At 45.2% G+C, this 25505-nt stretch overlaps 1 protein-coding gene across 2 annotated transcripts in view; it reads left to right on the forward strand.

Annotated features, from left to right (window-relative positions):
- Positions 1-25505, forward strand: part of MAN1C1 (mannosidase alpha class 1C member 1) — an 87659-nt gene that overhangs the window by 40939 nt on the left and 21215 nt on the right. Inside the window, exons 1-4 of one of the 2 annotated variants that reach the window (XM_067533938.1) lie at positions 8146-8223; positions 14414-14529; positions 17815-17895; positions 21378-21472. In XM_067533938.1, the coding sequence (XP_067390039.1) occupies positions 14464-14529; positions 17815-17895; positions 21378-21472 (242 nt within the window). In that variant the 5' untranslated portion in view covers positions 8146-8223; positions 14414-14463. Of the gene's footprint in view, positions 1-8145; positions 8224-14413; positions 14530-17814; positions 17896-21377; positions 21473-25505 lie in introns of those variants that run through there. The other variant, XM_067533937.1, reaches the window with a different exon arrangement.

Below are 25505 nucleotides of genomic sequence, written 5' to 3' on the forward strand. Positions count from 1 at the left end.
CATATGCTGACACACATTGTATAATACAGGTGGAATTGTGATTCATTAACACTTCCTGTGAATTCAGAGGATCAACTCATGTTGACAAAGAGAAACAGATTGAGATGTCTTGTGGCCAGATGTTTGGATAGATCTTATTAAGGCGGTCTTTAGAATTCTTCCTATTCAAATGGGAAAGAGTTTCCTCATTTGGCAAGCAGGTCTCTCAAAGTTCTCCTGCCCTTCTGTCGCTATGTACAGCGAGATGTACAATGGGATATACCATTCCCAAGCCATGTACAGTAGGATTATCTGCCCTCATGTTTTCTACGCCTGTTTGCAGGAAATGATCTGTGCTTCCATTTTACCTCACTTTGGGGAAGAATGACATAATTGGTTCAGAGTGCATATCCTTACCTCTTAGTTCTCACCTTGATATTGGTGGGGGGTGATGTCACATTTGTAACGTTTTGAGTGAATACTGTGTGTGGTGAAGTGAATGGAGTTCTGGTGAATCTGCTAGATACTTCCCAGAGAACTGCAAGGAAATTAATATCTGCTGCTGCCACTCTGCAGATGTTCATCTAGCTAGCTGTATTTTTAGCACATGTGTAAGACAAAATATTTTGGGGTTCTACCTTTTGACTTATGCACAAAAAATAGAGTAAAGAGGACAAATGTGGACAGAAACATTCTGAATATAAAATGTCGTGTAACTCAAGTACTGGTGTATATCTAGAATGGTTTATTTGGAAAGCAAAGACAAATTAAATTACTCAAAAGCAAATCGATTCTTAGTTTGCAGGAGAATGTGCTGATAAGAATGAAATGGATCTTTTCTAGTTCTTAGACTACTTTTTGTCTCCTCTATCTCTTTGTAGTGGTACTTTGTTGCTGTGATGTAGTTTCTTTAAGGTAATGTAAACTTCAACTTTGCTCTCAGACTCAGCAGTGAGGGCCACTGAGGCTAACGTCTTCTCTTGGTGCTGTTGGCCTTCAGCTCAAGGATAAGGCACCACTGGAAAGCCAGTCGGGGGGAGACCTGCTCTGCTGCTTCTCTTGTTGTCCCTCTTATGTGGATAGGTGAAGAAGCAGGCCTTCAGCTTCCCGAGTTTTTGGCCAGGCACTTGCACAAACACTAAATTGGAGGAGGCAACATGACGCTGAGAGTGCACTGCACTGCACTGCGAGTCAGGAGAGCTACGTTTTATTCCTGACCCTGCAGCTGAGCTGAGGTGACCCTGGGCAAGTCATTTCCCTTCTCTGAGCTTCTGTTTTCCCATCTGTAAAATGGGAATGATGATACTTGCCCTTTTTTGTAAAGAGCCTGAGGTCTCTGGAGGAAAAGCGCTATGTCAGCTGCTGCTGCTGTTATTATTATTCATCTTGGTTCAAGGCTCTCTTTAGGGGAAGGGTCTGAGCAAAGGGAGTTGTGTTACCAAAGCTTCAAGGATATAAGTTGATTCATTCTCAACCTGAACACAAAGCAGTAAATAATAGGATTTGGCTAACAGGCAGCCAACTGGATCCGTATAAAGGGGTTAGATTTTCATTTGAAAACAAGTGAGGATCTGGTTCAGATTAATTCACTGAATAATAATAATTCCCTAGTGACTTCAATGCTAGAATATCAAATCACTTCACAAATAATGTAATCCTCATGGCATCCCTATGAGATTGGTCAGTATTAACTCCATCTGCCCCTTTATGGGTAGAGGAAGTGGAGGTAGAGAGAGACAAACTGAGTAGGCCAAGATCTGGGACAAAGCCAAGATTAGATCTCAGGAGTTCCTGGCTCCCAGCCTCACACTCAGTCCCCTGGACCATTCTGCTGATTGATGCTCATAGCCTGGGTTCAAAACCATGTTTTCCAAGACATTGTGCAGCAAACTTTTGTAAAATTGCCCGAGGCCTAACAATCTTCACAGTTTGCTTTGTTGGCAAAATAATCTTGAACTGTGTAAAACCATCTGCAGAGACACCACCCAATGGCAAATTCTGTAATGTGCTGCTACCACCTGTAGGCTATCTCATGGTGTGATCTCATGCAGCTACCAAAGCTTTTGCCTGAGTCAGAGGGCAAAAAATGTCCAAAGTTCAGCATGGTTTCAGAGCAATATTAATAAGCAAAAACACTGGACTGGCTTCTTTTCTAGATTTTATTTTATCAAGGCATTGATTTGAATCAAAACCAATTCGCTCTTTTGAAGCCTCCAGTAGCTACAATCACCAGAAAAAAGGACTTCAATGTATGCAGTCCTTGGTTTCTGCCCTTCGTGATCCTGCCGCACCCCAAGAAGTAAAGCTAATAATGTATAAAGAGTGAATTCTTGTGTGACTGAGCAGTTAACAAGCTCATCATGTTCCATAGAAACTGCATCCTAATTTTTATTCCAAACAAGATTTCTGCACTAATTTTTGTTTTGACAAATATGATTTGACATAAGAATAGTGGGAGTCAGGGCCTTTCATTTTTGATCTAGGTTTACATTGCTATGATCTGAATTTCTCTCCATCTCTCTTGTTCCTTTCAGTTGTACGCTGGGTTATTAAAGTTAGCAAGAAGCCATTTGAAAACTCTTTGCTCTATAGCATTTAAACAGCCCTGCTATATGCAAGATTAAGTATGATAGCTTTTTAATGACTTGTGCTGTTCGCTTTGAGCATTGACACAATGGATTACTGTGTACTTTTTTTGAAAACAGCTTTGCTGAAAACAAAAGATTCAATTTCTATTCAGAAGAAAATGTTGGCTAGGCAACTGAGTCAGGACTCCTGGGTTTTATTCCCAGCTGTGAAGCTCATGCTGTATATGAGGTTGGTCCAAGTCTCTCAAACTCTCTGCTTCTTTTCTTTGAGAAAGGGAGCAGTACTTACCTGTCTCCCAGGGGTGCTGTGGAAGTTAATTCATGACTTTCCCCATGATCAGAAGCTGCAGACTCAAGTCACCAGTATGCCGATGATTTCGATGTTTTGCCTCTCTCCCAGCAGAGGTGGCAAGGTGCTATAATAACCTGCTAGATGTGGCACCCTGGTGTCACGATGCCTGCAACAGATAAACAGCTGGAAGAAGAGTACCTGACTCAATCTAAACTCAGACAAGACAGAGGTAGAGCTAACTGATAAAGGGAAGCACTTTCAAGAGCTGGCTAGGATGCTACCCCATGCCTGGCATTGAGGGCAACCGGGCCCCCTTCTCCACATTGCAAAGGCAGTACAGTCTCAGGGTTAAACTCAGCACTGTCCCTTCCACATAGAGAGCGGCGCTACAGAGAAACAGTCCATACCCACTCCTGTCTGATGAAGATGTGACAACTCTGATACTTGTCGTCACTTTCTCCAGGTTGGAGGGGATGATGCAACTATAAAGCCCAAGGGCTGGGTGGGGATATCTGCGTTATATCCGTGGATCATGTTTGTGGATCGCGGATCGGATGCGGATAAAAATTTTGTGTCTGCGCAGGGCTCTGCTCATTTTGCATTTACAAGTGCATGAGCACATTCTTCATGTCCTAAGTAATGGCAGCCTTCGGAGCAGAGAGCATTGTTCCTGTGTGGAATGCCCTTGTGCTCTTTAACTGCCTGCACTGGCCCCAATTTAGCAGGGCATTACAGCACCTTCATTAGTCAGTAGATTGAATTGATACTCTCGGTGCCTCTCCAACATCCTTGGCAAGTGACCCTGCAGCCCATATTCTGAAAACTTCCATGGAGCAGGCGTGGTGAGCCATGGCAGATCCGCCCATGTGTTTGCAGTGCCAACAGACCTCTCTTTAAATGTGAAATGCTCCATTTTTCTGTATCCAGACACGAGCTCACATTACATAGCATAAGAGAGAGAACACTTCGCTGAAACTGGCTTTAGCAGCCTTTGAGTTGCACCAGGGTGACAGCGCTTGAGGTCAAACACCTGTTATTCATCGTGGTGATCTAATTCCTAGCACTGACATCAGGGCGGGAGCCAGCTGGAGTCTTTGGAAATGGCAGCTTCTCCTTCCTTGGCTAATAAGTGAGTCCTTTTGAGCTACACGTTTGCTGAAAATATCACTTGTAGATCTCCTCTAGCGAGTCTTGAGGGACAGACTCACAGCTGAGAGTCTCTCAAGTCTGGCCTCTGTTGTCATTTGCTATGAGGAGCTGGTGGAGGATAGGTTAGCAGGTCAGCTGGTTAGCACCTGTGGGGATTGCATGTGAAAAAAGGGAAGATAAATGGATCAGATTTTATCCTACATAGGCCTATGTGGAGTATTGTGAGGTGTTTCCCTCTGTAAAGGGTCCCTGAGAGCAGAACTGCTAAACTGAGGGGTGCTTTCTCCATGGGCTGTTACTTTGCATGCCTACTTAATTTAAACCTTATGTGAAAAAGGGGAAAGCTGAATTAAATCTGCATTGTGAACATGTGATCCACTCTGTGGATCTTCTCTTCTTGTTGGCTAGCCAACGTCTTGTGCTCTTTCTTTTCCCGTAAGGTGCCCGTCATGTTAAAACACCCAGCAAGGCCCGGGGAATTGGACTTTCCGTAGATCACAAGTCAACCTATTCTTACTGTGTGAAAGGTTTGTTTTGAATGCAGCCCAAGGGTTGGAATTCCTGCATCTGGCTACACTGAAAGACACTGCTTAGGAAAACAGCAGGTTGTTTGCCTGAGTTACGGGTTGTGCCTTTTCACTGTTGAATCCAATAAGACAGCTCCAGAGCAGGGGATAGCAACCCATTTTGTTTTGGGTGCAACAAATACATAATACATTTGCTGGAGGCCTTGTGGTGCCAGGGGAATGTGTTCACAATATATTTCATGATCTCATGAGCACAAACGGTTCTCTGTATTCATCTTCTTTTTTTTCCTTCAAGTTCTCTCTCCTTTCCCATGCTTTCCTAGTTTTGTCCCCGCTTTCTGCTCCTGCTCGCTCACCAGCCACATACATACCTGCAAGTAAAGCAGCAAAAGGAAATCCACCTGTTGTAAATTACATCTGGCTGATCTGTCTGCGTGTGGAGCATTGGAAGTAGGAAGCTTTGCACAGCCGCCCTCTGGCCCTTGTGCGAAAGGCTGCTGAGCCTGGCTCCAGAAGATAAAACCGCAGCCTTCTGAAGGCTTGAGGCTGTCTTCGTGTTGTGACTGCCTCGCTATGTGTCAGCTCCCAGAGAGATGGCAGAAGAGCTAAGCCAAAGATATTGGCAGGATGTTTGGGAAAAGGGAGAAGCTTTTGTGGAAGATTTATTTTTTCTTTGATACATTTTTAAAACTAGGACAGTTTAACTTTGCCCGCGGGGCTCTTTATAACTGGGGTACCCAACCGACAAGTGGGAACATCAGAATGGATGTTCTAGCACAGCAGGCTCTGTGATAGCACCTTGTAATTTGTAACGGGGTCCTGATTATAAACCTAAGCAATTGCAGATCAGTTTGAGTTCGCTGCAGTTCAATTTCAGACGTGAATCTTGTGGTTATAAAAGCTGCTGTGACTGAGAAATTAACTCTTGGCGCTCGACATTATATTCAAACTGGAGGCTGTCTGGTGTGTGTACCTGAAGCTGATGGTCTTGGCTTGCTTATGGTAAAGTGGTGGGATTTTTGTTTTTGTTTTTTTGCTGATGATAGGTAGCTAAAAGGAGATTCCCAGATACAGTAGAAGGTGTGATTGTTGCTATAGTTGTATTAGCCCCTCCGTGGCACTTTATATCTTCAAAGTGCTTTTCAAGCCTTAATTAGTCCTAACACTCCTGGCTGGTGGCTGGCATACCCATTCTAAACACAGGGAAGCTGTGACCTTGGGCAAGACACTTAACCTCAGCAGGCCAATTTAATTGCTGGGGTTGCTTCTTTAACATCAGTAGAGTTACATTAGGGATGACGGGGATAACGTGTGCGTCTGAGCTTGCAGAGCCAGGATTAGCCTGGGTCCCAGCCCCATGCTCATTCCACCTGCCCCAGCTGTCTCTTTTTATACTGTATGTTGCAAATAATGCTGCACTGTTCACTTCTCTTTTTAGCATCTATTTGCTGGGACCTCAAAGAAGAGCATGTTAGCAGCCCATGTACCAACGGTTGAGGCATCTGTCTGTACCAGGCAATCCCAGCTGCTATTTCTGTTCTTTTTGTTTTTTATTTGGGTGAATGGAGCCTGTTTTTTCTTTTCTGCCTTGATTATTATCGTTCATCTTGCCATTAGGATGACACATCTGTTGTGCATTGGCCTGAGTCCATGGGCTCATCGTGAATGTAATCAATGTAAATCTCTGTTAGCATGAAAGTAAACCATAGGCTTCACTATTAAGCCATGGAAGTAAGACAAAAGTGATTTAATGTGTTCAGACACTGTTGCCCGTAGCCCAGAGCCCCCTGGTCAGTGATTACTTAGGCCTGGTCTGCACTAGTAAATTAGGTCAGTTTTAACCACGTCGTATAGTGAGTATGAAAAATCCACACCCCAGAGCAGCATAGTTAAGCCAACGCACATCCCTGTATACACAGCACTAGGTAAAGAAGAATTCTTCTGTGAACCTAGCTACTGTCTCGGGGTGCTGGGTAACCTATGCCAGTGGGAAAATCCTCTTCGGTGTAGGTAGCGTCTACATTAAACTCTGCAGTGGCACAGCTGTAGTGTTTTCAGTGTAGACAAGCCCGTAGAAGTTGAATACCGTTGTTACATGACAGACATTTCGACTTGTTAGTGTCTTGGGATGTGCATTTTTACGTATGACTTCCAAAGCATTCCCCATATGGCCCAATGAATACACGCTAAACCTCCTAATGAGCCCTTGGCAGTGTATTCAAACCGTCACCACGCCAGGCACTAACTGCCACCTTTCTCCAGTCTCAAGAGAGAGGCCAGCAATCAAAAAGAGGGAACTCAGGATGAAGAGGGCTCATTAACTCATCCAGTTCATAGCCCTGCTGAGGCAGGATTGTTTCATACGGTATCGCTTTCCCATGATTTGTCTAGCGTAATTTTAAATGGTTTTAGAGCTGGGGCTTCCAGCTGACTCTTCCATGATTGTGTAGACTGAATAGCCATTGGAGATTCCACCAGCTTCTTATCCCTAGATTTGGTTCTCTCCAGGCTAGTTCTAAGACATGTTAGCATCGGGCGTTTCAGTGGCTTTGTACTGTTGTTGTATGGTGCGTACAGCACTGGATCCTGTTTCCAGAGCTGTCCATTCAGCACCTATCACGATCATTCCGTTAATTTAATATTGCTTGGTGATTTTCTGCAACTGAGTTAGCAAGATTAGATGGATGATTTGCTCGGGGAAGGGTTGGGGGGTAAAAATAGAAACAGAGCTGTCTTGTCTTCCAGGATGTCTCCATTCTTCTCTCTTAAAAGAACAGACACACTTGAGGCTTAGAACTGGGTGGTACAAGCTCTCCCTAGAAGTGATGAGCTGGAGACTTGAAGCTTTGTATTCTGACTGTACAGTACTTCTTCTGGGTTCCTGTTTGCTTTCTCTCAGATGAAACTTAAAACAGAGGCTCTTGTAGTCATGAAAATCGCCATGGCCTCTTCAGTTAGAAAAGCAGTAACTCAAATATTACAGCTGAATTCGCTTGTGTTCTACCTTCCAAAACATTCTGCCCATCATTTTAGTTGGAAGTGGTGTGCTTTTTCACTCTTGTCCTAAACCGTTGCCGTAATTAGCATGCAGTATTAAGTAGTTGTCACAATTCACCCCCAGGTGGCTGCATTTCGGGGGGGAGGGGTGTCACGTAGGTATAATTAAATGTTCAGCTGTTGATGGCTGTTGGTGAGTACGTGACCATTACCTTCCCGAGCAGTAGTAGCGTACCATAGCTGAACACTGATGATGAGTGTGGTGGGAAGAGACTGCTGCAGGTAGCAGAAAGAATCTGTCTCAGGCCAACAAGAATTTTGGACAGTTAGCCTTTTGGCTCCCGCTACTCCAGTCCACACCGATCTCTGGAGACCACCCGAATAGCTCTTGCTGGAGAGAGAAGCCAGGTGGCCCCAAACATCTTTTCTTTCACTCTCCTGCTTGGAGCTGGATCTAGCCATTCCCCAAGACAAATTTCTGGGTCAGAAATCTGGTGAGAGATTAACCTTGTCTTTTTCCCTCCTCCTTCCAGCCGAAGAGGGAGTGCCTCGGCATCTGCTCCCCTTCCCAAAAGCTAGTGGTGGCTTCTGTCTGGTGATTGGGAGGGTCTCAGAGCCGGGGAGAGGAGAATCCCAAAGGATTAAAGACCATCCGACTCCAAGGGCAGTAACATTAAAACATCTCCCCAGGGTAAGAATAGGCCTTTTGTTCATATGGCTCTCAGCCTTCAGTTTTGGGGCAGGATGCCCCAATCTCCAGAGCTGTCTTTTGTCTGAGTGTAATCTTCCCATGATTGCCCTGGAGCCAGCCAGTGTTTGAGTAATCAGATATCTTATCTTTCTAGAGTGTGCAGTGATCTGAGAAGTATTCTCACTGATTAAAGATGACCTTCCAGGACTCGGCAAAGCAGAGCCCTGGCTGGGGTCTGATAGGTTGCCGCTGAGGTGCTTGGGAGAAATCAATGATTGCGAAGGCTTCACGGCAGGGTTAAATCTGGCCTGTACAATTTAGGAGTTGGGGAGGAGGGACTCTTTAGAAGCAGGGCTGTGCACCTCTCGCCTTTTCTCTGCTTGCTGTTGGTGGCATAGTAGAAAGAAGTAGGACATTTTTTCCCTCTGATCCTGCTGCCATAACTTAAATAAAAGCCACATGATCCCGCCGTTAATGAGCTAGTCTGTATGAGAAATAATCCATTTGGAAGGCGCTTTGTCCAGGAGGTATTTTCATGTTTGAAAACGAGAGCTGCCATCTCTGTGCATTAGAATTTCTTAAGTGGGTTTTTTGGTTTCTAGTTAAAAACCCCTTCAGAAAGGGAGTACAAGGAGGATGAAACCTCTAGTTTAGAGATGGGAGTGACAGTGAGCATGTAAGATTCAGACAGGTTTGAATTCTGGGTTTTTTTTCATTTTTGAAATTGTTTCCCCTTTGATTATATCTCTTGCATTACATCTGTAGTTCTGGAAAGATGAAATATTTTTGAAAATGTCTTGCTGGGTCTCAGAATATACAGTTTATCAGCCAAAATGTCATCTTTATAAGTGTGTGTATGTGTATTTTAACAAACTGGCTTGCATATATGTAACATTCTCTTCTATATATTGGACGGAATCACAACCACTGGACTGTGTGTCACAAGCCTATACAATTGACTGCTAATGAAGATTCTCCTGTAGGGAAAGGTGCTAGGGATCTGTTGGAACAGGAAGATCTGGGTCCCTCTCAGAAGTTCTGAATGGCCCTGCATCATGACCTACAGGTCTCAAACCCCGGGCCCCGAAAGTTCATGGGATCAGCCATGCTCCAACCCTCTGCTTGGCAGCCTGCTGGCAACAGCTTACCTGAGACTCACAAAGCCCAGCCCCAGGGTGAGACTCTGCCTTTGAGAGCCGATTGATGGAGTCAGAGAGAATCTGATTGGCCACTAGCCCTGCTTCCACCAGTAGCAGAAAAACTGTCCAAACAACTGGACTGTGTGTCTTGTACTTCCTGTTACCGCTACCCGCCCCTGCGTCCCTGACTTGATTTCCTGGCATTCTGACCTGACCTGACTCCTGGAATTTGACTTGTGATTCACAATCTCCAGTTTGCTTCCTGCCTCTTCCTCTGGTATCTGGACACACCCTGACTGTGGTGCCTCACTCCTGGTTTTGATCTCCAGTTTGTCTCCTGCTTCTGATCTCCCAGTATCCCAACCCAGCCAACTCTTGACCTTTGCCTTGTGACTGCAGACTCTGCCTTCAACTACTAAGTCTGGCCACCCATGACTTGGCCATTATGCCCTGGTGTACGGCATAGACACCATTGTGACAGCTGCAGAATTATTACAACATCTGTATATTTATTTGATCTTTGCTCTGAATTACATGGTGCCTCTCACTTATTATTGCAATCAAGTTTGGGTTTAGGAAAAAAGTCACATACAAATATTGCAAATCACTTTGGAGGTGGCCCAAAAGACAGGAAACAAGCAAAAGACCCTTGTAGAAAACACAGCCTGCAGTTCCTCCCAATATCCCAGTATTCAAGGAATATTTAAACAATAGCTTAATACGAGAGAAGGGACAAATGATCAGTGAAGCAGGCCCCCTTCTGTAAAATGCAAGGGCGGAAAGGAAAGCCAAGCAACTCTAAATCATATTGGACCGAAGAGTAGAGCATATTTCTTAACCCCCCTCACCCCATGTATTTAATGTATTTAAAAGCAAACATTAAATTCAAACACTATTTCATTTTTCATTTCAATTAATCATCCAAGAAAACTGTGACTTTGTCTCTTTGTCCCTATTTAGTTTCAGCAAATCCAACTTTTTTTTTATTGTCTCTTTGCCGATTATGAAAGGCTTTGTGGATTATGTTATCAAATTAAATCGAGCCCATTACTGTGTTACTCTCAGAAGATCACAATAATGGGCTGTGCCTAAGGCGATGCTTCACTGTTTTCCTTCTTAAAGTGTTTTGCCTGTGTCCATGTCGCTCAGTGCTGATATGTTTCTCCTTGCTAATAGGAAAGCACATAAAAATCACATCATCATTAATATTGCAGAATCATTAGGGTTGATTAAAACCAGCTCTGACTGAGCCAGTGTTGTTTTGCATGGTCACTGCATTTTTATAAACATGCTACATAACCGTTAGCTTTTTTAAGACCAACCTTGTAGATCTGGTGGCTGGTTCATTGCATCTCCAGCGTTTCTATAGATACCGCCAGTTAGATGACCATTTTCCAAGTTTGTCAGATTGAATGAATTTCCAGTGATTGGCTCCAGTGCTTCTCCCCCATTTTTTCTTGCAGACGGCATTCAGAAGCTGGCAATCTATAGATGTGCAGCAAAGTCTTGGTTAGGTTTTTATAAAGAAAGTGATGTGCTGACTGGTTTAAAAGTGTCTTGTAACATCACCAAAGTAAGACAAGGTGCCTTTCTTAAGGGAAAACAAGAGCTTTTAAAACAGAGAGAGGTCCCAACTAAACATCTAGATCCAGTCACCTGCCCTTTGGGAAATATGGGATATTGTATGCCCAGGGGATTTTAAAAAAAATAAATACTGAGATCTCAAGGTTTGTTGCTAACCATTCCCCGTGTTTCACTTTTCCTCCTGCTTCTCTGATTTACAGACATACCCAACTTCTGTGAAGGCGTCTGGGTGTAATCCAACATACATTTCTTGTACTAAGTAGTACTGGAATTAGAACCACCACTAGAGGGCACTCAAAATGTTCTCACCTCCTAATCAATGGTTGTGAATAGGCCTCAACTACTCTAATTTAATGGATTTTGCTTTCATCCACCTTCCCCATTGCAGTTACTTCCCTTGGATATGTATACATATGTCTCCTATGTGGTTTCTATTCCTTACATCTGACGAAGTGGGTTACAGCCCACGAAAGCTTATGTCTGCAGAAATTAAATTTGTTAGTCTTTAAAGTGCCACAGGATTCTCCTTGTTTTTGCTGTATACAGACTTAACAGGACTACCCCTCTGGAACTGTCCCAATAGGAATGCTTTATAAGAAAGTTCGAACCCAGAGCTGACGTTTGTTGCTTAGACCCATTTGTAGTTGAAAGTGATTGATTTGAAGTGTGAGCGGAAATAGCTGAGCCAAAACAGCAGCATCCTTCATGAAAGGTCCTGGGTATGAGCCGCGTATCTGAGGCTTTGTTAGGAGGGAAAAGGGAATGGTGATGGAGGAGAGTTGCCACAAGTAGCATCACCTTCTGCAGAAACTAATGCTGAATTGGGCCCACCCACCCCTGCTATCAGGTTCTCTTAGGAGAGTAGGTGCAAGGATTGAGGGCGGAGCTATGACAGCAATGGAGCGGTGACTGTGTGCCTCTAATCTTAATGTAGGAGCAAATCAGTAACTTCATACTGAAGTCCCGCTCCACTGTGTGTTCAGGAAAATGAAGGAGATGATGGAGAAGCTTTAATTTGCCTTTTTGGGGCTGGGTAGCTTCCGGGTGAAAAGCTGTGTATAGGGTTAATATATAGAAAATATTTATATATATATAGGAAAAGGAAAATGATGGCCTCCAATCTTAAAGGACACGCACATAGGGCAGTGATCTATGTCCTCTTTCACACCCCCGCTGTGTTGCCTTCTGATACTAGAAGGACTTTTAGGGAAGCTTAACCACCAGAAATGAAGCTCTGTCACTGAGACCCTGTGAGAACATGTCTCTGCTGCTGTTCACAGCACTAAACTCTTTAAATCACACTGATACCAGCTTACATGGGATACAATCCCACGTATCAGCATTCCACATCTCAGCACAGGAAACAAGAGCTCTGTCTTTTGTTGAAAGTCTTCCTGTGTAGTCCAATTATTTTATACAGAAAGCCTGACGTGGGTTTTTAGGTGGTTGACATGGCAGATCCAAGTACTTGTGAGGGACTGTGCTTAGTCTGTGTATGCATCATTGCTCTCTGCTGGAGAAAAATGGGCATGCTCATGGGTAACAATTCTTTTTGCTAGTTAAGTGAGTGGAGCTGTCCCTTGAGCTCACCAGGTCTCTGTTAAGAGTCCAAAGGGTTCATTTTTAATCAAGCTGCTGCCATCGAATGCCATATATCATATATTTGAAGTGGAAAACAATGAGTCATCACATGCCGCAAATTTAGGCTCAGTGTTCCACAGAACAAACAATATATAATGTAACTTTATCTTGAGTGTCGTCTTTCACAAATGAAAATATAGTTCTTGGCCCTCACTGAGCAGTTCTCCAGGGTACTCAACCCCACCTGCACCAGGGGTTCTGGACCTTGGACTCCTGTCATGAGATGTTCAATCTGATAGTAGGGATGACGTCGTGGAGACTGTGGTGGGCAGGGCTGAAATTCTGTGACTTCTCTGCAAGCAAGGCAGTGTCATTGGCATAGTCTTGGTTGGTGAACACTGCATGACCAACCTTGATTTCGACGAGCGGAGCGGCAAGTCCTAAGATCCAGTGAGTAGTTCGACAGAATAGAGCTGGTGGGAGAATGCATCCCTACTGCACCCCTGGGGGTTGGTAGAGATGTGGTGAAAGCGACGAACCAAGGCACACTTTCACATCAGTATCAGTGTGAAGATCTCGCACCAGATTTAGGAGAACATTTGGAACACCAACTCCTTTTAGTGTGAGCCAAAGTGCTGACCTGGTGACTGAGTCAAAAGCCACTTTGAGGTCAATGATATGCCACATGAAGCAGACTGGTTAAATCCTCTGTGCGGCTCAGCCAGAATCCAGAGCATAAGGCCAGCGTCCATTGTTGTCTGCCTTGCTGTGAAGCTTCATTGCTGTGGATGATAATGTCTGTGTCCTGTACCCTACCAAGCAGAATGTGAGCAAAGACCTTTCATGGACCGAAAACAAGATTGGCCGGTATTTGCCAGACATGGTGCGAGATCATCTGCCATTGTACAGGGACCCTATGATGCCATCTGGCCTTCCTTCAGTCACTCATTTTATTCAAAAGCAGCATTTGATACTCTTCAGCCAGGTCGCCAGGATGGACAAAAACAACCCCGCACACTGTGCTCTCAGACTCTCCATTGATGTGCGAAGGGGTGCATGCCCCGACCCGACCTGGTGGATTTACAAGATTGATCCAGCTCTAGGAACATCACCACATGATGTCAGTTGTGATGTTGTCAATCATGACCACTCTGGCTACCGTAATGGTCCCAGTAGACTATGCGTTTGATGATGACCTCATCAGGAGCTGGGCAACCTGTGAAGAAAGCTGGGTTTGGATCCAGATTAGAGAGAGGCTGGAATTTGGGTCTGCAGCCAAGTCAGGGAAAGGGTTTGCAGCTGATGGGCTGAAATTTCATGAGCCCTCCTGATTTCACGTTCCAGAACTGGAAAATAAGGCCAAGATTTGCGGACGTGACTAGTGATTTTGGGTGCCCAACTTCGGGCCCATTTTTCAGAAAGTGCTGAGCATCCACCCTCTGAAAATCAGGCCCCTTTAAAGCACCCCAGTTTGGGCACCCAAACTCACTAATCCTGTTTGAAAATCTTAGTCCAAGCTCATTGCACAACCTCTGTCCATTTAATTCAAGTCCAGATGCCAAACCAAACATTCCCAAAGTTCATAACAGAGTTCCCACCTGGAGTTGTGGTGTGGGCTGTCTCTAGGATACAGATCTCCAGCTCCGGTTGCAGTTCTTTACCTAGAAACCAATCTCAACTATTGTTTTCATCATATCCTAACATACTGTTCTCTTAACCCCATTGCTAAAGTTGGAAACAGGAAGGAAGCATGTGAAAAGGTTGACACCTTCCCCAACGTGCACCTTGAACATAAAAGGTGAAATGTAAATTAACCTGAGCAGTTGATGTCCAAGAAAGGAAGGTAAATAAGATTTAAACAAGTTGTTCTTTGTTTGCCAATACAGGGGGCCTTCGAGGAGCTACCATAGTGGATGCCTTAGATACTCTGTACATCATGGAGCTGGGGGAGGAATTCCAAGAAGCAAAAAGCTGGGTGGAGAAGAGCTTTGACTTGAATGTGGTGAGTCAGTAATTAAAAACCTCAGTCTGTGCTGCAAAAAGGCCTGATACATCCCTTGGTACGTCACAGCAACAGCATTGGGACCAAGGGTTACTCTGCTAGGACAGTCTGGGAAGGGGGAAAAATATAGTTTGCAAAGGAGAATGAATCAAATTCAGAGATTGTAAGGCTAGAAGGGAACGCTGTGATCTAACTGACCCCCGATATAGCACAGAACATAGAACTTCATCCATTGATTCCTGCGTCTGTCCTTAATTTCTGGTTGAAAATGAGGTCTTCCGTAGCATAATCCTGAACAGGGTGTAATGCTGTTTCTGTTAGAAAATTACCATCTTTACTTTTTAGAACCTCCAAGGAAGTTTGATGAGTGCAAACAGGAGACCTCCGGCATACGTCCCCCCAGATTGAACTCCCCCAAGATATCGGTTTTGATTTCTGTATATTATAGACTGATGTTGAAAAAACCTGTTCACCCTGCTTTTATGGAGGGAATTTCTTTGACACCCCATCTTACAAATTAATCGTTGATCAATATCTCTATTTATGTGTTATGCAGAGGCAGTACAGGTCCGCAGGACTAATGAGAAGAGGGGGAAAAGAGAGACAGTTGTACCAGGGCCCTGAGCTCAGGTGGGGTCCCCAAACATCTGTCACATCTGTGTAAATAAAGAGCAAGGGGTGGGGCCCCAAATTTCTCTCGACGGGCCTGACCTCAACCACAGTGCTGGGGCATGGGATAAGTGTGAAAATGTTAGTTTCCTTATGCCTGTCCTAGTTAGTACGTGGGGAAAACCGGATGTCCCCATATGAACAATGAATGCAGCTGCCTTTTTAGAAAAGCATCATTTGGGAAGGGATGTCCAGCATGGATTAATAAAAGGAAGATCGCTGATAAATTTGGTTGAATGCTTTTAAGTATGTTACTGAATCGATAAACAAGGGACAAAATCAATGGGGGGATAATTTATCTCAATTTGACAAAAGCTTTTACTCCTGTCATACACACTAGAGTGATCAGCAAAGACTAGAATGAACGCTGTAGGTTGATCACTGGAGTCGGATGTGCAGTGCAGGGAGAGAAGGGTTGAAATGAATTAAAAATTGGCTTTGAGACAAGACGCCGGCTTCATCAGGAAGAGGTGGGAGGCGGCCTTGGCTGGAGAGGGTCTCCAGTGCGAGGTGTCAGAGAGAAATGATTCGAAAGGAGAGGGCGTCATCTGAAAAGCGGCCACGTTTGCAGCTGAGATCATTTGCCAGGCTGGAGAGCAAAAACAGCTTCAGAGCTACAAAGCAAACAGTCTGGACAGAGGAAGCTGCATCATCAGCTGACAGCAACATGTCACTCCAGGGCTCCCTTTGCTCCACTGGCTGCCCATTAAACACAGTAAGGACGGCCCCTCCCTCCACAGCCAAGGTCTCCCCAAGAGAGCTGATGTCCTCAGGGCTGATGGAGCTCTCAGCACCTAGTGTGAGAGCTGGAGATGAAGCATTCTCTGTGGCCAGCCTGCAGTCCCTGCTGCACTGAACTATGCAATGTAAACCCCATCTTCTTACTGGAGCTTTCTCCAAAATAGACTGGGAGGGGTGGGCCTGTCTCTGGAAATGGGGAAAGAAGAGACAGTTCAGGTCTGTGGCAGAGCAGCTGTTTGGATTTCTCTAAGACTGAGGAATGGCAAGTGTGATGTAGATGCCTAGACAGACCATTGGCTAAGTGGGAAGTGCAATTTAGCTGAGAGAAGTGTGAGACAGTGAGGCTGAGGGACAGAAATAATCACAGAACTCGAGTCTGAAAGGGAATACAGCGCGGAGTCAAGGAGCACAACAAGGGGGTTTTTTGAGACTGGGTTAACCAGCTGCAGAGTTGCAGTATCAGGTCGGATGTACAGCAATGCTCCACGGTCCTGGTTAATCTATAACTTAAGAACTAGTGCCCAACAAACAAAGTGTTAAGTGCTAATTGCAGCTATGTTAGGTTTCCTTATTTTATTTCCCAGCCCAGATCTTTTGCTTTCTCTCCTCCTTCCAGTCACGTCCTTTTCCAGGTCCCCTCTCTCCCCCTTTACAATGCTGTCACTTGCTGTCCTGATTTCAACTTGAGCATGATCTTGAGCTGCTTCCTCTGGCTTTTGCCTCCCTCACTGGATGCCAAGCTGTGTCTCAGATCCTTCCAGCCTTCCTTGTTTTCCCTGTTTTCATGTGTAACCCAGTGAGATTGTTGTAAGGGACAGATTAATAGCAGTAGGTAAAGAATTCCTACCCCTCTATCCCACTCACTGAAATTGTTGCACTCCTGTAAGAGCCTCATGTTGGTCGTTTTATGTGTTTATTTGAGGGGAAGGAATAATTTGCCATGCAGGTTCACAGTCCAGGAGCGTAGTTTTTAAAAGCACAGTTTGAAGGCAATTGCTTTGACATTTGCTGATCGGGTATTGGAATAAAATAGATCTTAACTAGTTCCAGGCTTCCTGAGAGGTCCTGAACCATATCACTGCATGTTCCCCATCTCCTAGCAGGGTACATGGATATTGGTTTGTTTGTCTCCCACTCAGTGTGGCAGCAGCTGTACCACCCTGGGCTGTGGTCCTGTCAGGTCTTACAAACTAAGTAGGGTTGGGCAGGATAAGTCCTGGAATGAGAGACCTCCAGAGAACATCTGGATACTGCAGGAGGTTGTCGTGGTGATGCTGCAGAAGATGGCACTCTCCCTGCTGAGTCAGTGCTGAAGGAACGCTCCCGTAGGGTGCAAGAAGGCTTGGTACAGGAGGGTGCCATCGTTTGGCCATTAAAAACAAAATCCTGACTTGTGGTTTCTCAAATTCCCTCTGCACTTTTTGTAAGAACAGAGATGTTAACTCCAGTGTCCTGTTCAGCTTTCAACTTAGGGAAATATTTTCTGCCTACCTAAATTGCCTTTGCATTTTCAACTGGATAAAGTATACTTTCTCACACTTGCTTTCTTAAACTGTTGTGTAGTGTTTCTGGGCTATTAAACAGCTGCTGCGTTTTACCCAGAAACCATTTCAGTGGTGGTAAAGCGATCCCTATAGCTCACTTAAGTTACCTCCTAGGGGGTTGTGAGGCTTAATGTACGAAGCTCTTTGAGATCCTGGATGAAAGATGCTATTGAAAGGCAAAGTATTATTAAGCTGTGAATAAGAATTGCAGAGTTTTGTGAACGTGCCTAGGAGAATTATTCCAAGCTACTCTCATTGGCCCTATATCTGCATGTGTGCTATAAAGTTTCACTTGTACCTTCCAGTTACTATATGATGATGATCTTTTCAGAATGGAGAAGCTTCCTTGTTCGAAGTGAACATTCGTTATGTCGGAGGGCTGTTGGCCGCATACTACCTAACCGGTGAAGAGGTTTGTTTCCACACTATCTGCATATCTCACACGGCCTCAAATAATGAATGTGCAGGCATATTTCTGGATATGTCAGCTCCCAGCAGCACGCCACTGAACATAAAATAATCCCTCTGTAACAACAGGTTAAACCTGTTTATTATGAATATTGAACTCCCGCTAACGGTCTTTTAATTAAGTCTCACACAATTACCTTATGCTCACCATGCATGGCTCATCTATAAAGATCTTTTCTCGAACAGACAATTTTAGCCAGATCGTGTTTCATTGGTCCCCACTGAAATGCAATTGCTGGGATCTTTGCCTTTCCCTCTGGCCTTGTTGCTTTGTAGCCTAAATATAGGCAAGCTCTGGGTCACTCCAGAGACCCCTGCAGGCTGTGTTAACTTATTCGTGGCAGCTGTTTGTGAAAACCCCAAACTGTTGTTATATTTATTATGTAGCAAAAGCTTGCACTGATGAATCGAGGGCCATGTTATGGCGAACGCCATCCATATGCAAGGAGCCTTTCTTTGTGTGTGCAAGAGTCACGCAGTGGTAAGTGTGTGTTACAAGCCCCCCTCTGTGCCAGTCCTCAGTGGATATGAGTCTGTTACAACCCCCAGCTACAGAGCCAGGACTCTTTAACTCACACTGTAACAACTCATGCTCTTAGCTCTGGAGGTCGCTCATTCAATCCCCATGTGTTAACCCCGAGGGCTGACATCACATACATGGGGACTCATCCAGGATTTAAACCACCAGTTTCCTTTGAGAAGAGGACGTGACTGATGTGATGACCACCCTCCTGGCCAACACACTGAGGATCGAACCAGAGATCTGCAGAGATAAAAGCATGAGTTGCAACAGCTTGAGCTGAAGAGCTGTAACTTTGTACCTGGGGTTGTGGATCAGCACAGAGGGGGATTTGTAACCTACACTTACTACAAGGTTACGCAAAGACTGGTCCAGGCAAGTACCTCAGGCAGAAGTGCCCCACCCCATGGTTTCCCTGCTCAGCCAGCAGAGTTGAGTTGGCCTCTGGGGAAAGGCACCCCTTTCTGAGGGTGATGGAGCAGCATTCCAGTGGGCACTCAGCTCACAATGAATTCTGGCTAAATAAGAAGGTTCCCACTGAAAACACTGCTCCCTCTTCTCTCTCCTGCTCTTCCTACATGCAGACCATATCTTAATACCATAATCTGTCTCATAATTTAGTTGTGCTGGAATTTTACAACTAGATCTGGGGCGATCAAGAGATTATTCCCCTGCCCTGAATGTCTTAGGCAAACAGAAGGCCTGATCCCACGGATCTCAATGGGAGTTTTACTAGCATATGGCTGCAGGATTGGGCCTTCAGTGATGAGTAAATAACCCTTTTAGGAAACTCCCATATTGTTACAGGCCGGCTTCTGCTGGAGGGAGCTGACCACAATAGGAGGAAATGACTGGTCTTTGCATTGTGATGCCATTGATTTGTGGAGACATGGGAGAAGCTCCATAATTAAGGCTGCAGTTTAGCTGAGTTACAGGAATTTGTTCTTCCTGGGATTTCCCTGCCGAGAAAGTTCTCCAAGATCTAGCGCGCAGTCCTGGAGCCCCTCCTGCTCACAACTTCCCTTGACTTCAGATGGACAGAGAAGTAAGAGAGTCCACAAAACCAGAAAGCTTAGACAACAAGCTAGAGAGTGAGCTCAGCAGACAGGTCAGCATCTGTCCTGTATTGGATCAGTGCCTCCCCTCTTCAATAATCCCTTTTGGCTTTCCCTTTTAAAACAGATCCCTACACTTCCTGGCTACTGTAACAAAGGCCTCCGAGCCCATGGGAAAGTTCAGGTTTCCTCAGTGCTGTATTTCTCAGTGCAATAATTTCCTGCTTTCTTTGACAGCTTGGACTGAAATAGGAGGGTTAGAGTAAAAGGCTTGTGCTTGATCTCCTAAATCACTTGCAGGCTTCTCTTGATCAAGACTAATCTCTTGAGAGCAGATTACCGCTTGTTTCAGTTTGTCCTAAAATAAGTGTATATGGTGGCTTTGTGCAGGATGCCACCATAAGCTCTCATTTGATTTGAAAGCCCGTAATCAGCAATTAGGAATTGAAAGGGTGATAATTTAGCCATGAGGCTGGGGATCCTCTCTGGAAATGAGTTGAGCATAAAGGAGTGTGTGTGTGTGTATAAAATATGTGTTATTGAAATTAGAAGTAATATGAGCTATAAACAACCTGTTTTGTATACCAAACTATGCTTCATCCTTAGAAATCTCCTTTCATTTTGATATATTTACTTCTGTTTCCCCTACCACCCCACACCAAATTTTTAAAAGAGGACTTTTCGTCCCTAAAGGGATGCTTTACAAGATCAACTAAAATCAGGCCAGAAAGGCAAGTTCTTGTAACAATACTCTGAACAAAGTCACCAACCAGCTGCACGTCATTGATGTTAGCGCAGCCAGCAGCATTTGAAGTGGAGACCTTTGACTCAAGAAACTGGTCTTTACTCAGTAGGCTAAAGGAGCAGCTCCAGTAGCTCAGGAAATGGAGATCTGTGTCACATGAGCAGATCTCATGTTTTAGCACGAAATTGCAAGACACAGATGCATAATCCAGTTTATCTGCTGTTCCCCCGGCTAATGCAGAACTTGGCTTCAAGGGAAAGTACTTAGAAGGTTTCAGAGATTCAAGAGAACAGCTGGACATAGCAATGGGTGGCTGCACACATACAGCCACTAAGATCTCCAGGCAGTGGGAAGCATACAGCTTTGGGAATGGTTAGAGCTGTGCTGAACTAGGATAATGAAACCACAAACTCAAGCCGAGCTCACTTAATGAGCCTGGGATGATCTCTGGTTTCCCAAAGTAACCATGGAAAACATGGTGGCTTTGACCCGAATAGGGCAAAACTTGGCAGTTTTGGCTGTGTTTAACTCTGAATTTCCAGGTTCAAAGTAAAACCTACAAGGAGTGTGTCTGTAAGAACCAAAACTGAGCTGAAAGGGTCACACAGACTCCAGTAACATGAAACTGCCAAATGTCCTAATGCCGGTTACATTCCAGCTGGGAATTTTCAAACTGATTAGGCCAGGACTCTGCGTTAGAAGGTAACAGAACTAATCCTTTAATGTGGTTAGAAAGGGAGTCTCTTCTACTGTAAGATGAGCCAAAGCTGCAAAGCTCACATCCAGATCCAACCCTTGAGGCCGTTGGGATCCAGGATTTTAGACTGGTCTGTTGTGGATCTCTAAGGACTATCCAAAAATTCTGGTCCCATTCGAAACTTCCTCATGCGGTTTGGTTCAGGTTCAGCCCAATATGTAGGCCGAGGGGCTGCCCCACTGTTTGAAATGAATGCCCTGTAATGCCCCATTATTGATTTTTACACAGTTATGAATTGGGTACGTCTGGGTTTGTATGGAAAAGTGAAGTTTAAGAAAACCAACATGCTTGATACTAGCAAGCAATAAATTATACATTTTAACTCTCTTTTCCTCTTTTTTTCTGACAGGTATTCAAGAGCAAAGCTCTAGAACTTGGAGAGAAACTTCTACCAGCGTTTAACACCCCCACTGGTATCCCACGGGGTGTCATAAATCTGGGCAGGCAAGACGCACATCATTATTTTCCCGTCATTAGCAGTGGGTCATATTTATGTACTGAACACTTGTAAAGGAACAACAACTGTTCCTAAGGGGCATTCTGCCCCTAAGAACATAAGAGCTGCCATACTGGGTCAGACCATGGTTCATTTTGCCCAGTATCCTGTCTCCAGCAGTGTGGCCCCTACCAAAGTTTCAAAGGAAGTTTACAGAAAAGGACACATATGGAGTGATCCATCCATTTCTTCCACATCCAGCTTCTAGTAGTTAGAGATTTAGGGTTGCCCTGAGTAGGGGCTTGTGTGCCTGACCATTTTAGCTAATGCTGTTGATGGACCTATTCTCCAGTAACTTAACCTTTTTTTTTTTTTTTTGGAGCCCAGTTATACTTTAGCATCTCTCTGTAGCATCTCCCCTCCTGACTCTTGGAAGTTATTCATTTTGGCAACCCACACTCCAGGAGGCAGCTTGGCAGTAATCGAGGGTGACTCACTAAATCCAGCTGTGTATTATTAATTTTTAAGCAGTCCACATTTTCTTCTTTAGCTTCCTGGTGGAGCTGCCCCACTGGAATAGCACATTCCCACTCACTTTTTCCTTTGAATTTTATTTGTGTTGCCTGCATTTATAGCTCTGCTTTCTCTGTACATTTTTGCAATGTGCCAGACCAGGTGCATGATGCTACCTTTTTGGCTCTGCATGGGCTCCGTGCATAGGAGCTGAGAAATAGACTTTGTGGCAAATGACAGTTTTGCATCCAAATGCACATGAATAGCCATACTCCATGTAGCTTTCTGCCTGCCTAGCCTCCACAACATGCACGGCATTCACTTAGGCTACATCTACACTTAATCTGCTACAATGGCCTAGTTGTGGTGCTTCAGTGGAGACACTCACCATAGTGACGGGAGAGGGTTCTCCCATTGCTGTAGCTAATCCATTTCCCCAAGAGACAGCAGCTAGGTCAATGGAAGAATTCTTCCGTTGAGCTAGCACTGTCTACACTGGGGTAGGTTGGCATAACACATCTCTCAGGGGTGTGGATTTTTCACACCCCTGAGAGACGGAGCTGTGCCGAAGCAAGTTTTCAGTGTAGACCAGACCTTAGTGCCACAACATTGCCTCTGAGGTAGGTGGCATAAAGTGGGGAGCTGATGCAGATAGGTTAAACAACATGCCCAAGGTCACTTAGTGGAAGAGAAGAGCAGAGCCCACGAGTCTCCGTTCCCCATCCCTGTTCTAACTACTACACAACACTTCCTGCCCATCAGGACTGGTTGGTTTGTTTTGATGCCAACTAGCTAAAGTCCGTGGGATTTTAAAAATTGCACACACAGGCTGAAGCACAGAGAATATGAAATATGGGTTCACAAAAACCTTTCAGCCTCCCCTCCACAACACTCAGAGCAGCAGCCGTGGAAGTCTTTATTCATCTCTTACCCCCACATCTGCCATTGGGTTCCTTTCCCTGTGAACGTGTAACACAGGGTGATCCATTGCTCAAATGTCACTTGTCACCCTCTGCTTAACTCATACATGCACAGTCCCAGTGAAAACTTTGAACGTCTCCAGCACCGTAATTGTATCCTTTCCAGGAATGACACCTTGCATCACAGCTTGACGATAAAGTCTTACGTTGTGCCCCTTTAGGAATAGAAGCACATGTAACCTTTTACAGAAATGCCATACCTCTCACTACCCTTAGTAAAGACAATCAATATGACAGAGTGTATCTGCCCAAGCATCCTGAAATATCTTGCTGATGACCTTGGCTAACGCTGAAGAAGATCAAAACATCCGTAGGCTTCCTAAACCCAAGTCTGCATTACTGACTAGAACTCTGAGAAGAGCATTGAAACTGATGAGCAGGCTGGGAGTGCTGGTGTGGATGCAAAGACAAAAAGAGCTCACGTATGCAGCCTGGTTATGGTGGGAACGTGATGAACAGCCTGCATGCTTGTGAAGAGTGAGAGACGTTGGTCAGTGTGATGCGCTACATGGAGGTGTAAGTAGCAGCAACGGGATGACCTTGGACGGGGATATTTAGTCTGAATATCCAAGACAAACTTGCGTCAGTCAGATGCCAAGACTAACGGAAGGTTTTCCCTAAGTAGAGGCCAGGCCCTCAGCCCTTTTATTTCTCCTTTTGCCACATGTTGCACCCCGGCTCTGCTAACGGTGAGGGCCAGAGGCAGCTTCACAAACCCTTTTTTGGAATGTTTTTTACTGACGTTTTGCGCAAAACAAACGTAAGACCTGGCGCAAGGCCAGTTCTGTGTTGAGGTTCTAACGAAGCGAAGAGAGAGATCATCCTGTTTCTGTTCTCGTGGGCGCACCTGCCTTATCTCCTCGAGTCAACTCCATGGCACTTCCTGCCCTGGCACTCTCGAATCCTCCCGTCTGCCTCCCCATTTCTCTCTGCCATCAAGAATGCTTGCGTCCTATCTTGAAAGATCCTTCCCTCTATCCCACCAGCCTCTCCAACGACCATCTTGTCGCCCTCGGCCCATTTGTCTCCAAGGTCCTAGAGTATGCTGTCTACTCCAGCTGCCTGCACTTCCTCTTCTCCTACACCTTCTTTAATCCAGTGCAGTCTGGCTCCAGGCACTGTTCCAGAGACACTATTGTCCGAAGTCACTAATAGCCCCAAGGTCAAGGGGGGGAGGTGGTTCTTGATAGCTCTGCTTTTGACACAGTTGATCTCCCCCCTCCTTAGCTTCGTCTCCTTTCTTTGCCTTCATTACTCTGCTCTCCGTATTCTTCTCCCACCTTGCTGGCGGCTCCGACAGCGTCTCCTGTGTGTGCTAATCACTCTTCCCTTGTCTGTTGATGTCCCTCAGGTTCTGTGCTCGTTACTCCCACCACCACCCCTGCCTTGTAGCGCCATTTCTATTTTGGAGATCTCATCAACTCACCTGAGTTTCTCTGCATAGACCATTCCCATATCTTCCTCTCTAGCCCCAACCTCTCCTTTCCTGGCTCTGATGTCTCCCCCTGGAGGTTCCTCCACAACCTCAAACTCACTCTTCCTGAAACTGAACTTCCAGATCCCGCTCCCACACGCCCCCTTCTCTGTTATTCACAATTTCCACCATCTCTTCCATGTCAGTGCAGCCTTCAATTCTTCTCTTTCCTTTCCCCCAATAAGTAGACCCTTCCTAAATCCCTTCTCTTTAATAGCACCAAAATCCATCCTTTCCTTACAATTCCCACTGCTGAAACCCAGTCCATGCCTTGATTGTCTTGATTACTGAAATATTCTCCTTTCTGGCTTTCCACCCTTCCCCTCTCCCGCCTCAAGTACGACTCCACACTTCCTCCAGTCCCCTTTCCTTAGTGATCCCTTTTTTTCTCTCTCTCTCTCTCTCTCTCTCTCTCTCTCTCTCTCTCTCTCTCTCCTTTTTTTTTTTTTTTTTTTTGCTCTCCAGGCCTCCTGCTTTGTCTCCTGCTGCCTTCTGGGCTTTTCCTGCTTCCTGTCTGCCAGACCCTTATTCCCCCTTCACATCTCTCCTCAAACCTACTGCTTCCAAAACCTCATCCTTCCCTCTAAGCCAGTGGTGCCCAACCTTTTCTCTGCCGCAGCTCCATGTGCTCTTCTCCCCTCCTCCCGTCCTGTGTGAACAATGGGTTGGCTCCTCTGCCAGCTGGGGGTGGGAAGAGAGGGAGATTGAACTCTGATTGGTTGCTCCGTCCCTGGAGGAGGTGGGGCAGTGAGGCAGACGGCCAATCAGAAGGCGGCTCCCCCCCTTGTTCTCACATATACTTTTTCAAAAAATTCCGTGGCACACCTGTTTGGGCCTGACAGCACATGGCACATTGGTTCAGAAACACTGCTTAGAGCGATAATCTCTCCTGGTTCTCCCCGAGTGATTAGCCTGTATCTTGACTTGTGTCATCTTCAAGACAGTCTTTGAACAGAACATTTCTGGGCTGTTAGGAGATAGGCTAGAGATGGAGACCAATTCCATTTGAGCTCTCGTGCTAGAACATACTTTCTACGGAGTGCCACTTCCCGCTTGTCTTCAGTCCCGAGGGCT

This window comes from Emydura macquarii, unplaced genomic scaffold (assembly GCF_026122565.2).
Source record: "Emydura macquarii macquarii isolate MOO-44397 ecotype Brisbane River unplaced genomic scaffold, CSIRO-AGI_Emac_v2 contig_3348, whole genome shotgun sequence".
NCBI classification, from domain to species: domain Eukaryota; kingdom Metazoa; phylum Chordata; order Testudines; family Chelidae; genus Emydura; species Emydura macquarii.